The sequence below is a fragment of the Pelecanus crispus genome, chromosome 11, assembly GCF_030463565.1.
Source record: "Pelecanus crispus isolate bPelCri1 chromosome 11, bPelCri1.pri, whole genome shotgun sequence".
Taxonomy (NCBI): Eukaryota; Metazoa; Chordata; class Aves; order Pelecaniformes; family Pelecanidae; genus Pelecanus; species Pelecanus crispus.
Genome location: NC_134653.1, coordinates 33871541 through 33884913, shown reverse-complemented (window position 1 = coordinate 33884913; position 13373 = coordinate 33871541). Strand labels below are relative to the sequence as shown.

Sequence of the window (13373 nt, the reverse complement as noted above, 5' to 3'; positions counted from 1 at the left end):
ACTGAATTTGAGCTCGTGCAACTCGCACAGGCTAAATGTTCCAAAGGAAAATGAATAATGCATGCAGAAGAGATTCATTTGGGGAAAAAAAACCTAACTTGAGTTTGAAATAAAGCCCTGGCTGCCTTGGCAAAGAGGATCTAATTGCTGTAATCACAACATCTCACATAAGGTCGCTGTTTGAGGGAGTCCACAGTACTGCTATTCATTCTGTATCTGCTCCACAGCAAATAAAGGACTACTGGTCCCAAGAGCATCAGTGAAATACTTCTGAAAAGGTTTAAATTATTTTTAAAGGGTTATTAGCTTTGGCAAATGAGTCAAAAGTCATCTTAGCTGAAAAGCATAGGTACTTAGGCCACATTATGGAGATAACAGCAGAAAATGCCATAATTAAGACTGTACTACTCGCGTTACTGTGTGTCATTAAAAACAGTACCCAAAACATGACCGTTCCCTATCCATCTGCCTCCTATCCACCCACCCAGGGTTACTACTGCCCCTAACAAATTTCCCAGTAATTATCAGAAATGCGAAGCCAGAACACTGGCACACACACGTGCCTTGCACACAACCAAATTCAACCAGTTTTACTGGCACAAATCCTAAGCAACTCTACGGAAGTCAATTAAATCACCCCTCTTTTCTGTGTAAGAGAGAGAAGACTCCGGCCAGGCAAATTAAATTAGAGATGGGCCAGAGCCAAACTCCCAGATCCAAAACAACCCAAAACTCACAATGCATTTGGATCCCGGTCCAGATTCTCACAGTCTGCTACCGCTTCTCCCTCACCCTCTGCCACCTCCCAGGACAGGACAAACTTTTCAGACTGTCCCCAAGCATCACTTGCTGCATTTTTTCACCATCTTCCATCAGGGATTTACATCAAAGTGCTCATACGTGTGCTTCCTGTGGCCGCTTGGCACACTTCTTGCCCAGACCCTCATTAACTTGAGCAGATTCTTAGAAAGCCCATGAACAAGGCACTGTCTATCCCGCACTTCTGGTTCTCTTCCTTTCCCACTTGCTGTCTTCTAGGACCAGCGCAATTAGAGATGGGGATTCAGTGAAAATGCATTTCAGGACTCCTTCATTAATACCACAAAAGCTTAGGCCACACAGTGAGAAAAAAGCAACCGAGAAAGTTCACTTGGCAGGAAAATTTATAAAAGGAGGTAGAGGGGAGGGGAAAGTATCTTTTGGTCCTAGTGAGCAACTTAAACGAAAGCACGGCAGGAGCAGCGGGAGACCTGCTGGAGCCACGCCTGATGGCTTGGAGAGACAAGGGTGACAAATTTGCCCCACAAACATGGGGCTGCTTGAATACAGCCCTCCCAGGGACACTCTCCTCATTGGGATACCCCTGGAAATAGTGCTGCTCTGACCAGTTCCTCCTCTGCTGGGAGTATCCACAGCATCTCTGCAGGGATCCCAAGGAGAATGTATTTTAGAGACGTTTTCCTCTTATGTATTTGTATGTAACTCTCAACACAAGACGAAGCACTGTTCCGTACACGACACTGACACCCAGCACTGCTCAGGGCAGGGGGCTTTTAAGTGGCAGACTGAAAGCTGGGGGGAGATGAGAGATGAACCCCACCACGCAGGAGGAGCTCCCTGGGCTCTGGGAAGCTCAAGAAGAGCTGCCACTGCCGTACCCCCATGTAAAGCAACGCTGGCCCCACTGCATGGGGGCTTTCTGCAGCTCTGCCGGCACGAGGCGTCCTCTTCCTCACGCTGCCCCGCTCCCCAGTGCCCACACAGCGTTGGAGGGCTTGTGGCCAAACGGTGCAAGAAGTGAAATAGCTTTAACTGTAAGCACCATTTGCTGTGCCTCAGGATGGCAGACTCATTTGTCACCGTTTTCTTCTCCTGCAGCTCTTTTGATTCATCTGGGATCCAATAACTTTGTTAATATGATTTCTTTCATACCCCGGCCAAGTACAGCATCCGAGGCACACGTGGCAGCTATCTGAAGCATTAAGTACCTCACACAAAGCACAGGACCTTGCTCTGCTTTGTCCAAAACCATTTCTTACGAGTCCTTTATTGATATAAATTGCATGGGGGGGCAGGAGGAGCACCCAGACCAAGAAGATACGTTGACAATTTTCTTGCAATATTCTGTCTCCTGCTCTTTCTGAAAGCCCTCCCTCCACAAAGCTCTCCGCTAACCATCACACTGACCTTCTTGTATCAGACCATGCAAAAACTTACAGGTAAACACAAGGACAAAAGCAACTCTCTGTTGCATCAGCAGGAATATGAAGAAATTGAGATCAATGTGCTCACTCAAAGCAATACTTCACCAGCTTCATAGGACAGTAATCTGTTTTTTACCAGGATAAAATGACAGCAATGCACGGCCCAAAACATTTATCTCAGGAGGACAGTAAATTTCAAAGTAGACACATTTTTATACCTTTCTTTTAATACTATTCATTACACACTAGAAGTAACTGCATAAACGACCGAATCACTGTTGTGTCTGACTTGTTTAAACAAGACCGTGATTTACTGCACTGCCAGCTAATGAAGAGCTGTACAAGAAGCTGATCAATGCCACCATTGTCTGGCCGCACAAAGCAGGGACCACTCAGCATATTGTCCAAAACAAAGGCATCCCCCCAAGCTCCCCGCCAGGGAGCTCACTGGGACATACAGTTTGGAAAAAGCCACAGCGTGTCCCCAAACTTGAAATGATCACTCAAAGACAGGAACCTTTTCTGACCTGTGTTCCCAACCTGAGTACGAGGTGCAAGGCAAAAAAAAAAAAAAAAAAAAAAAAGAAGAAAATGTTTATCTTGCATCTGTCTTCCTTAAATTACCCTTTGTGACAGTATGTATTTAAGCAGTTTTGTCACCTGAAGGCAGCTTTGTGTTCATTAACAGAGGTAACTGAGCTCAGAGCCAGGTGCTCGCAGGCAAAACTCAACTCCTAATTCCATCTTCGGTGGCTTGCCCTTCCCATTTCATACCTGCACCGATGTTTATCACAGCAGGGGTAAATCATCTGTTCCTTCCTGCAAGGCAATAACTACAGACTGGACAGCCCCCAGCACAAGAAAGATTTGGAGAAGGGCAGTGGCAATGCCCTGTGCAGACTGGAGAGGCTGAACCTTCGGCAGCCCCTTAGATGCAGCTCCTCATCCAAGAGGGATCACTACCCAACACACCTTCACGTTGCATAGAGGGAGTCTGAGCAGATGCAACAAAACAAGGATGTCCTTTTAGCAGTGGTCTCCTCCAAAATCCACTTGCCTCCTTCCTAGGCACGCTCTGCATCGCAAGCATTTTAACCACAGCTCGTACCTTGCTCTCAGTGCAACCGTGCCACATCTGCTGACAGTGCTCTGCAGATCCGCACCCAGCCCCAAAGCAAGCACCGAGTTGTGCAGGAGCTGCCTGGAGTTAATTAGCAGGAGCTGTCATGTCGAAGCTTTCAGAGTTGGGGATCAGCCTAGGAACAAGCTTGTAGAACCTGAACCATTTAAAAATGTAAAAATCTCTTTCCATCACCATCAACAAGGCTGAGTTTGTCTCAAGTCACATGGCGTATTGGCACCTTCCAAATTCACGGGAAACACTTTTCACATCATCTCCGTTTTCACAGTGTAGCAGCGTCTGCTAACACGCTGGCAGACAAGAGGTTGTCGGGGCTCCTATTATAAACCTTATTTGTCACACACGTGCAAAACGATCTGATGTGTCAAACAAGATGCACTGCCACTGGTTACACACAGCACTGTTTACCCACTTGTAGTTCAGTAGTGCAGAGATGAGATGCCTGCTCACACACCAACTGACTGAAAATCGACATAACTAACTCTCTTTTTTTCCACTTTATGGTTCTGAGTATGAGATACAGCAAATTAATTTACATAATATTGCCACATCCCTTAGCGCTCATAGATGCAGATGGGCAGATGAATGATAGCTGCGCTGCTGGCAGGACTCAAATAGAAGAAAAAGTAGGCTTTCGATGCAAACCAAACACCTTTTCCAATGGCAAGTGGGTCCTTGTTTCATTCCAGCTGTACTCAGCGTTCCCCCACTGTACACGTGAAATATTCCCAAACTGTCAAAATGAAAAATAACTAGCAGTCAAACTATTCACCTTCTCAGTGAAAAACACTGGTGAAATACACATGCAGGCTAAATATTTGTAATTAATCTAATTCTGCATTTTGTTCAACCCCTCCCCTCCAACTCTTACAAACATTTCCCGGCTCCCGTGGGAGAAGGGAGCATCCCTAAGCCAGGGCTGTGGAGGGCAAGGGAAGAGGCAGACAGCGGGGACACTTGCCGCAGCCACCCAAACTCAGCACCGCAGCCTCCCATCACCATCACATCCTCCTTTACCTTAACACCACCTTACTAACACTGCAGTAACCAGCAGCTGTGTTTCTGGACAAAGCGGCACGTTCAGGATCCCTTCTGCAGGGCAACAGAAGTCGCTGTCAGAAAACGTCTCAATAAAAAAAGAGCGTTTTATCACCACGACACTGCAATCCCGTCTGGAAGTGCTTCAAAGCCAATATCCAACAACTAACAAGAGCTTCTCGCTGTCGCGTGGGGCTGCTGCTCTGCCTGTTTTATTCCTGTAAAGAGTGATCGCGGACGGCTGATTATTGTAGCAGATAGTTGACCTTTATCTAAAATTCCATTAAAAAGCTTTATTGACTGTAGTCTTGCGGGGTCTTCCAGGATTCACTAGGTCATTTATTCACTGTCGGATATCCATCGGTTTTTAAGCTTTTAGGACTGCTCGAGCTCTAGGAAGGAGCTTTTTTTTTTTTGTCATTTTTAACTGTTTTTAAGACTGTACGAGGGGGTGGTTTCTTGTCTTCTTCCTCTCCAGCGTGCCTAGGGCAGAGAAGGTTATCTTAAAGCACGCAAAAGGGAGAGAAAACCTGGCAGCATGGTAAGACTACTTCCAGGGCAGGATGGCTCGTGCACATGGGTGCAGCACAGCCATGCACTGCCTGCAGGTACCCGGGGAGGATGCCTTTTTCACTTCAGTCAACACAGATTCAGGTCTAACTACTTCATACCACATCCTTTTGAAATTTGTAACTCCATACCATCATGCCAGACTTTCATCAGCTGAAGCCACTTTTTTTTGGGGCCACATGCCTGTCTCAAACAGAAATAAGAAAAATGAAAGAATGGTTCAACCCTTTCTGAAAAAGAATTTCTGGAAATGGTTTATCCAAGCTAAAAAAAAATTCTGGTGACAGCTCCCCCAGGCTTTGCAAGAGGCTCCCAAAGCGATGTTACTCCCTTTCCTGTTCAGTGACGAAAAGAAAATAGTGGGAGCAAGATAATACACGCATCAACTGAAGCAGGAGATCTGGAAAAGAGTAATGTGAATTTGTCTTTGAGGAGTATGTTATAAGATGCATATACATGGGGACTGAGTTAAGGTTGCACAGACATCTCTGGCATTTCCAGAGTTTGCAGCATTTTATAATTTTTAGTAATATTACATATTAATATTTTATATTTTACATTTAGTTCACTGTACATTCAGAGAAAAGAAAGAAATAACGAATTTAAACATTCATTCTGGGTTTATTAAAATCGTTGGGTAAAAAACAAATATTGCCAGTAAGCAGTAAAGCAGTAATGCTTTAATTCTGTAATTATTTCTAAATCTGAACTAGCATTTCTGATTAATTTCAGAAGTGTATTTTTTCCTTTCTCAACATTTTCGCTTCTGCTGAATTTTCATCCTAAAATGATGCTTCAGTTAATCATTTATGTCTCTCACCAGTAACAATCCGGCCCTGCTTCCCCATTCATACCAGCTTGGTTACAAGTGATGAAGGCCACGCGGAGCCTCCTCCTCACACGCAGCCAGGCTGCATTCCCCACAGTCTGTATGCTCTCATTTTCTATGCATTTCCAGATCTAAAACCTTCTGTTTTCTTTCCCTTGTTTGCTCTTGGCAGCTATTGGCAGGAGGCATCCTCTTAATGATCTTTTTCTGGCCTTCTAGACGACTGCTCAGACTTCTACAGATCTTTCATTATTAACGCAGAAGCCTTGTAAGTCAGTTTTAATGGCCTGTGCAATTTTTATTCCTTAGCAGGAGACATAACCTCCTCCATATGGATATATGTTTATTAATATAAATCCTTAATATCATTTTTCCTAGCGAGAATAATCAGTAAGAGCCAACCGGCATGTATTACACCTTGTACTGGTTCATCCAAAAATCAAAAAGTAATCTTTGCCCTGCAATATGTGGAGCATGGCAGAAAGAAGCGGATAATCTTTTTCCCTGAGGTTGCCTAGGCACCGAACAACAGCGAGGTTTCTTTGCACGGTCCCGCCATTCCCCTCCAGACAGAAGGCCGCATCCCGACCGCAGCCGCTTTCATTTCTCTAGCGTGGGATTCATTACCTGGTTTCAGCCCCTTACTGTTATTCCTGGAATATCTCCAATCTCCGTTTCTGTTCTGATCGGGCATAAAAGAAGGATGGGTCGTTCATGTTAGGGACGTGTAATGAATGCCGACAAACCCACTTTTTGTCTGTGACTCGACAAATTGCTATTAGTGCTCAGCCTTCATTACCAGCACATCCTCGCCAACGGTTTAAATGGAGGGACTTGGAAAACGGGACAAAACTCTGCCATTTATTTATAAAGACAGTGTCCTGGTTTCTTTCCTATAGCCAAGGGGCAATTGTCCATTTATTCCATTAAACGTTTTCCTGCTGTACGAAATCACTCCCATTTTTCTTTTAAATACACCCTTTGAGTCCCAAGATGGATTTAAATAATAACATACGCCACAAAAGAAATGCAAGCCATTCCCAGTGCTATTGGACGAGATTTCCATCCTTCCAGTTAAGCAAGAATTGTTTTCTCCTGTCTCTTTTACAACTCCTCCATGTGTATCAGGAGACGACTTATGTTTAGTAAATAGCACAAAAGTTGGTGTTACCCCTTCTTCACTCATGATTTCCATCTTTCCTTGTTTACTATGTTTCATCTAAGTTTGTCAGTAAAGAAGGTAACAGAGATACTCCTGTGCCTCAAAATTTGTGACACTGATGCATGTATTAGTCCTGCCGGAATCTCAAAGCTGTGCTTCATTTTTCCTTCTTTTTTTTTAAACTAGGTAGCCCATAAAAAAGTTTAATCATGGCAACATAGCCCATTTCACCTATCTTTATGGTTAAACTATGTTCAGTGGCAGCCCACCTAACATAATGGGCAAAATTTATGTTCACAGATGGTAAATTTTACAGTACAGACCAGACCGGCAAGGCCACAAATTAATCTCCAGTGTCATAAGAATTTCATTGCACACGTGTATAGATCATCTGTCAACCAAGTGAGCAATATGACTGTCAGGCACAGCAAAAGCATTAAACGCACACTTAGCCTCCAAATTCTGCCCCTTGACATATCTGGGTCCTTCAATTACACCAAGCCATGCTGGCTGGATTGCAGTATGAAAAGAAACAAATTCCCCGGACCACAGCACAACTAGAGCTCCAACTCAATCTTAAATTCTAGTTATTGAATGAAAACAAACAACCAAGACTTAGCTTAAGCAGAGCAAAACCAGTTTGGAGTGATGAAAAGGACTAGAAGTGACAGCTGGAGCTTCACATGTAACCAGCAGCATCGCCCCGTAAGTGACATTACTGGAAGGACCGGGGTTTAACAAGTGAGTATCTTTCAACACAGCACATTGCTGAATCAAGGAACTGTTTCCAATTGCTTTTCAGTTTCCCAGCTTGCTTAAGAATCCCAAATTTACCGAAACGAGAAAGAATCTGGTCTCGTATGAGAACTGAAGTCAGTTTTTGTAGAACAAAATCCAATGTAAAATAATATACTACACAACACAGCATGAAATAGTAAAGAGGTGCATAAAATTGAGCGTATCTGTTCTTTTGCATACTGTCAGAGCTCGAGGTCGGCATCAAACGCCGTGTTGCGAATGACTTGATTTTGATCTATTGTCTCATATGAGCCAGACTGCAATTCACCCCACTACACTTATAACAGATATGATTAAAAACAATCAGTTATATTAAGTAAAAATATATTTCCCAAGGCAAACATTCACTTCATTGTATCTTTCTCTGGCTATAACACACAGAAATTCTATGTATATAAAAACCTTCTGGGTTTTTACGGACATTAGCATTGAGCTGAAAAACAGGGAAAGCCTGTGAGGAAAACTGCACAAATTAGATGCAGGCAGTATAGTGATTGTATTTCCGTCGGCATAATTCCCTGCCTACTGTGTAAACTTCAGCTGAGTAATCTCTCCACGGGCCCCATGTATGTCATTCGAAATAATCATAGCAACAGTTGCTGATGCTCTCTCCATCCTGGAGGACGGGTGAACCATCAGCAGAATTGCATTTTGCCTCTTACTTGCAGCATTCAACTGAAGGTTAAATAAAAATACTTGCAGTTTCTCTGATGAAAAGCACAATGCAAGCAAAGCCACATAAAAGACCAGACAGGCTAGACTACATAGAGCCAATAGTGAATCTTCCAAGGAAATATTTCTGGGCACGTAAAACATGCCGATTTACTGTAACAGAAACATCTCCTGGAGATGAACTGATTCCACACACTTTTCAAAGAAGGAAATCCCCATGGAAACCTGACTGCCTTCCCAGCAGTTCAGGAGCACCGAGATGCACGCTCCGCGTGCCGGGAGAGCGCTGCGAAGTGACTCCCGCCTGCCAGCTGGAGACTTGCAAGTCATGGGGGCCTGTGGGAGAAGACGAGGGTCTCGGCTCTTCTGGCCCATCCTGGGGCTCCCCAGTTTGGAGGCTCTTGACTCCCTCGGTTTCTGCTTCCTTGAAACCCCAGGTTAGTTACCGTGCTCAGCGCTTCCAGAAACCATTTTTGCTTTTGAAAGACAGCATTTCAAATCTATCTCTGCAAGAAGTTTTTGGTGCTTTCCTGGCCAGCAGAAACATCAAAACTCTACCCTCGCACCGTTTGTTACAAGGTCAATGTTATTTTAGAAATTCCAATGGAAAGAAGAAATCCTCATCTTAGGTTGTCTCTAATACCTAGGGAATTTTACCTGTGGTGTGGCAAAGAGAACAAAAAACTGAGAATTAAGAGCTGATGTTAAATCCGTGCAGAGCCTTAGGCAAATTCCATAATCTCTCTGCTATAGCACTGAGGATCAATACACAACTGCTGAAACCTGACTGCTCCATGAGGTTGGTCCATCTACTGACAGTGGATGCTGGCCAAAACCATATTTAATGAAAACCAGTAAAGCCAGGTAAAGGCAAGAATAAGTTGGGTTTATAGGAAGACCCTTCCTGACCCAAACCTTTTAAAGTCTGGTTAAACCCTGTGATATTTCTCACACATTTCCCCCCCACCCTGAGTAGATGGAAGTGCTTGGGACATTGTGGACTGTTTCTTTCCCTCTGCCTGTGGACTGCGCTATGAACCACTTGTCCTGATTCATGCAGCAATCTGTAAGTTTATTAATATGGATGTGCTATTTCACAAACATTGAATGATTTGAAAGTGCTGCATAAGCTTTGCTGTCTGTTTTCTCAACAACTGTCCCCAAAGTGCACTTCTGTCATGCTCTGCTCCCATCGTTCTCAGATCAAGAAGTTAGAAGTAAGGCACGAATCTGTTTTGAGGTTTGCTAGCGTGGGCTGCAACTCCTTCTTTCCCAAGCGTCTCGCATTCTCACAGCATATGACACTTTCCAATTACCTTTTGGCCCTTTTATTCCCCCAGTCTGGCTCACATTTCTCTCTGAATTTGGTCTCTATGCAGCTCTGAACCCACAGTCTGACAGTTAAGGACATAACAAATATGCAGCACTAACCCTCGGGGTGGTTAGAAATGCCTGAATTCTCCTATTACAGGCAGATTCACAAGTAAAGGTCACCAGAAAGTCTCAAAACTTAAAACAAAAATGGGCCACGCGACAAGCAGTCAAAAGCTTGAGGAAGCAGGATGGGCTGTCTTACAAAAAAACCAAAGACGACTTCCAAAGTTTGGATCCAAATCCTGGCTCTGCCAAAGACTTCCTACACAAGCTGAGGCACATCTCATTTTCTCACCCCTCAGCTCCCCTCTGTACAATGCAACAAAATAGTTCCTCACCACATATGACCTGTGCAAGATGTATCCCATGTACTTTGGAAAGATGATAAGCGGCTTGATAAAAAGAGAGGAAGCTTCACCAAAGAAACAGAAACCCTTCCTGCAAACCCTCTAGCAAAATGGATCGCAGCAGTTACCCTGGGTGACTAAGAGGCATAATTTAAGAGGCAGAATTATAACTAGAAGCAAATAGAATTAAAACAACAAATAATCGTACAAACATTTATAGCTCATACTTTAAAATCAATTCCCATGTTCCAAAAAGTGTCATCCACACAGATAATTCAAGACTATTTATAGTTTTCCCCAGGTGGAGAGGAAATGCATAAGTTCTCTCAGGAAAACACTGAATGTAACCAAAGAAATTACACCTGACATCGATTTGTCCCTCTTTGTAGACTGTTTAGCATACAGCACTTTAAAAGTTCTCTTACCTTAATACAAACTGGTCTGCTAGAGAGTCATCAGCCAGGGAAACATGAAAGGTCACAACGTCACCTTCTCTGACCGGGTTGAGTGGTAAGCGAATAACAATATTTTCATCTAGCCTCAGTGAAGACTGTTTTAATTTGTCTTGATTTGGGTAAACAATGATGCTACCAATCCTCTCCATAGCTGACAAAGCCTTGTGTTCATTATCTTGACCTGCATGGATATTGTTTTCCCATTTTGCATCCTCTGGAGAACACTCCCCATCTGCTGTATAAATCCTATAGAAGAGCTCCACAGTAATCCCTTCCAGGGAGGCTGTTTCCTCTGAAACCAGGGGTGGAGGGGAGCTGAACCAGCTAGGAGATAATTCCAGCTCCGCAACACATAATCCTAGATGACCTGTCAACCTACAGCTGGCCACAACTTCTCTAGACTCCAGGAAAGCAAACATCTTCACGCAAGGCAACCTCTCCGCAGAATTGCTGTCATCCCAGTCCTTCCCCGCAATATAGAACAAGGTTTGTATTTTAGGTTTGTTGGAATAGATCGAGCTGTTGATTATGTGAGATTTTAATTTCCAATTAAAAGTGAATTTATTTGTGAAACCAAAAGATGCAGAAGTCAGCATCAGGTCCAAGGGAACAGCCTGTTCAACAGAAAAGGGTCCATACGTGGCATTTAGGACAGGTGGCAGTTTGGCTTTGTATATAAAGAATGAATCCACCCTAGACTGCAAACTGGAGTTCCTCATGATATCCTGGTTGGCTTCTTTGAGGAAGAAGAAAACATCAGCATTGCAGATGTGATAGCTCGCGGGAAGATACGTTGGCAGGTTTGAAAATCTTTGTATGCTGTCCATGATCCCTCCTCGGCTCTCCACCACTGCAGGCCAAAGATAAAAGGAAACAGAAAGACAACTCTAATGTTTGCTTAACATGTCCCTCAGTTTTTCTCAAAAGCAAAGTATTACCAGAGAGCGATACTGTTAGCCACAATTACAAAACAATCTGACACAGGTACAATGGAATAACGCTGTTGGCTCAAAGCTCATAGCTGAAAACATCCCATTGCATCGGCTGTACAGCTCCCTTTCCACCTTCCCCAATCTAATATCTACTTGAAAACCATTAACCAGGTACTGGATAAACCAAGGAGGAGATTGATTGGCCAGATCCCAATCCAAGTTCCAAAACTTTTTACTGGTTGGTCTTTGTTCTTTTATTGCCAGATCAAACTTAGGACTTCTTCTTATCCATGTTTCACCATAAGTAAGAAACTGGCATATTGAATATTAGTAGGCAGTAAACCAGAACATTTTCTTTAGTCTAACGTTGCTAACACACAATGCAATGGGGGGCTGCAAGTCTGCATCACTCCCAATCCACTTTTGCCAGGCCAGCAGTTTGGAAGTTAGTGGCAAACTGATAAAAGCTTTGTGTTCTTGAAACAAAATTTCTCACAAAAAAAAAAAAAAAGGGGGGGGGGTTGACAGAGGTCTCAGTGGGATGGATTTATAGGCAAGAGTGAACTTGAGAAAAGGAGAGAAATCCTTTACATGCAGAAGGTTCGCAGACACTTAGAAGGATTTTTTTGGTTTAATGCCAGAGGAGAATGAAACACATTTGGAAACCACAAAAGTTTCTCTACAACACAATGGTCAATCCTCCAGCCAGCACTGAGCAATTTTTCCCAGGCAAGAAAAGATTCCAGAGGGAGGGAGGGATCAAACAGACATCTTTGGTTTGGGCCGATCTCTAATTAATAGTGAGATATATTCAGTCTGGGCTGTGATTCTACCAGAAAGAAATGGTGGGTCTTTCAAACTCACAATTCATACGCTCCAACAAAAAGCCAGTGAATGCAAGCTCCTGGGACTGCCGCAGAAGAAATAAACAGAAACCGAACGAATTAAAATGAAGCAGTTCCATAATGCACAGAGATAACAAAGGAACAATGACAGATCCTAAGGTCAAAGCTCTTGTTGTCTCTCACTGAAGCTTAGCGGCGATTTTACTGTTTGTCAGGACTGGGGAGAGCAGATACACAACACGACAACTGCACAAACAATTACACCTGTTACAAGCCCGATGACTCAGATACTTGCAGCCACAATTTAGCACAGATAAAAGCTCTAATATTTAAGCTATTTTTTCAGGTTGTGTATTTTTAAAGCCTACACTTATCAAAGACAGATTCTAGGGCAAATCTCATCCATTTGACTTTGCTCCACTCTTGTTCTCAGTTGAAATTCTGCTCATCTGTTTTCGATGGCTTGATATTAGCTAGGCTTGTTTAAATGCTTCTCATTTCATCACAGGACTTCTGCCTTTACTTTTGCCGTATATTTAATTGTGTCAAAGTTTTTCCTGCAGCTGTTGGACTATTCTTTGTGGGAACAAGTAAATATGCAAAAATGTACAAAAGCATTAAAAACAAATTCTCAGCAGGAAACAGTATCAACAGTCTCCTCTCTCACTACTCCACATGGGGATCAGATCCGGGTTTTCTCTCAGCTCCACAAGCAAATGCAATTGCAGAGCAGCTGCCATGCAATCGCCCCACCTGGGTGTCCTCTTGTTTGTTATTCCCGTGCATAACCATTTCAGCCCATCTCTCGTAACACATCAGTACAGCCAACGCCTTCCCCCAGCCGCACGCAGCCACGGACCTGGGCACCCAGCTGAAATGCAGAAACCCAGATGATGAGAAGCTTTCTCCTCCCTTCCCCGTGTGAGCACTGACCTGGGCCAGCTTGCTATGGTATCATAGCTCACATAGGAGACAACCAATTTTCTAGTGGAGAAAATTGACTTTA

The 13373-nt window shown here is 43.6% G+C and overlaps 1 protein-coding gene across 1 annotated transcript in view; it reads right to left on the bottom strand.

Moving 5' to 3' along the window:
- TMEM132B (transmembrane protein 132B) overlaps positions 1-13373 on the bottom strand; it is a 254167-nt gene that overhangs the window by 174530 nt on the left and 66264 nt on the right. The window contains exon 2 of the mRNA XM_075718748.1: positions 10561-11440. Coding sequence (XP_075574863.1) covers positions 10561-11440 — 880 coding nt within the window. The remainder of the gene's footprint in view (positions 1-10560; positions 11441-13373) is intronic.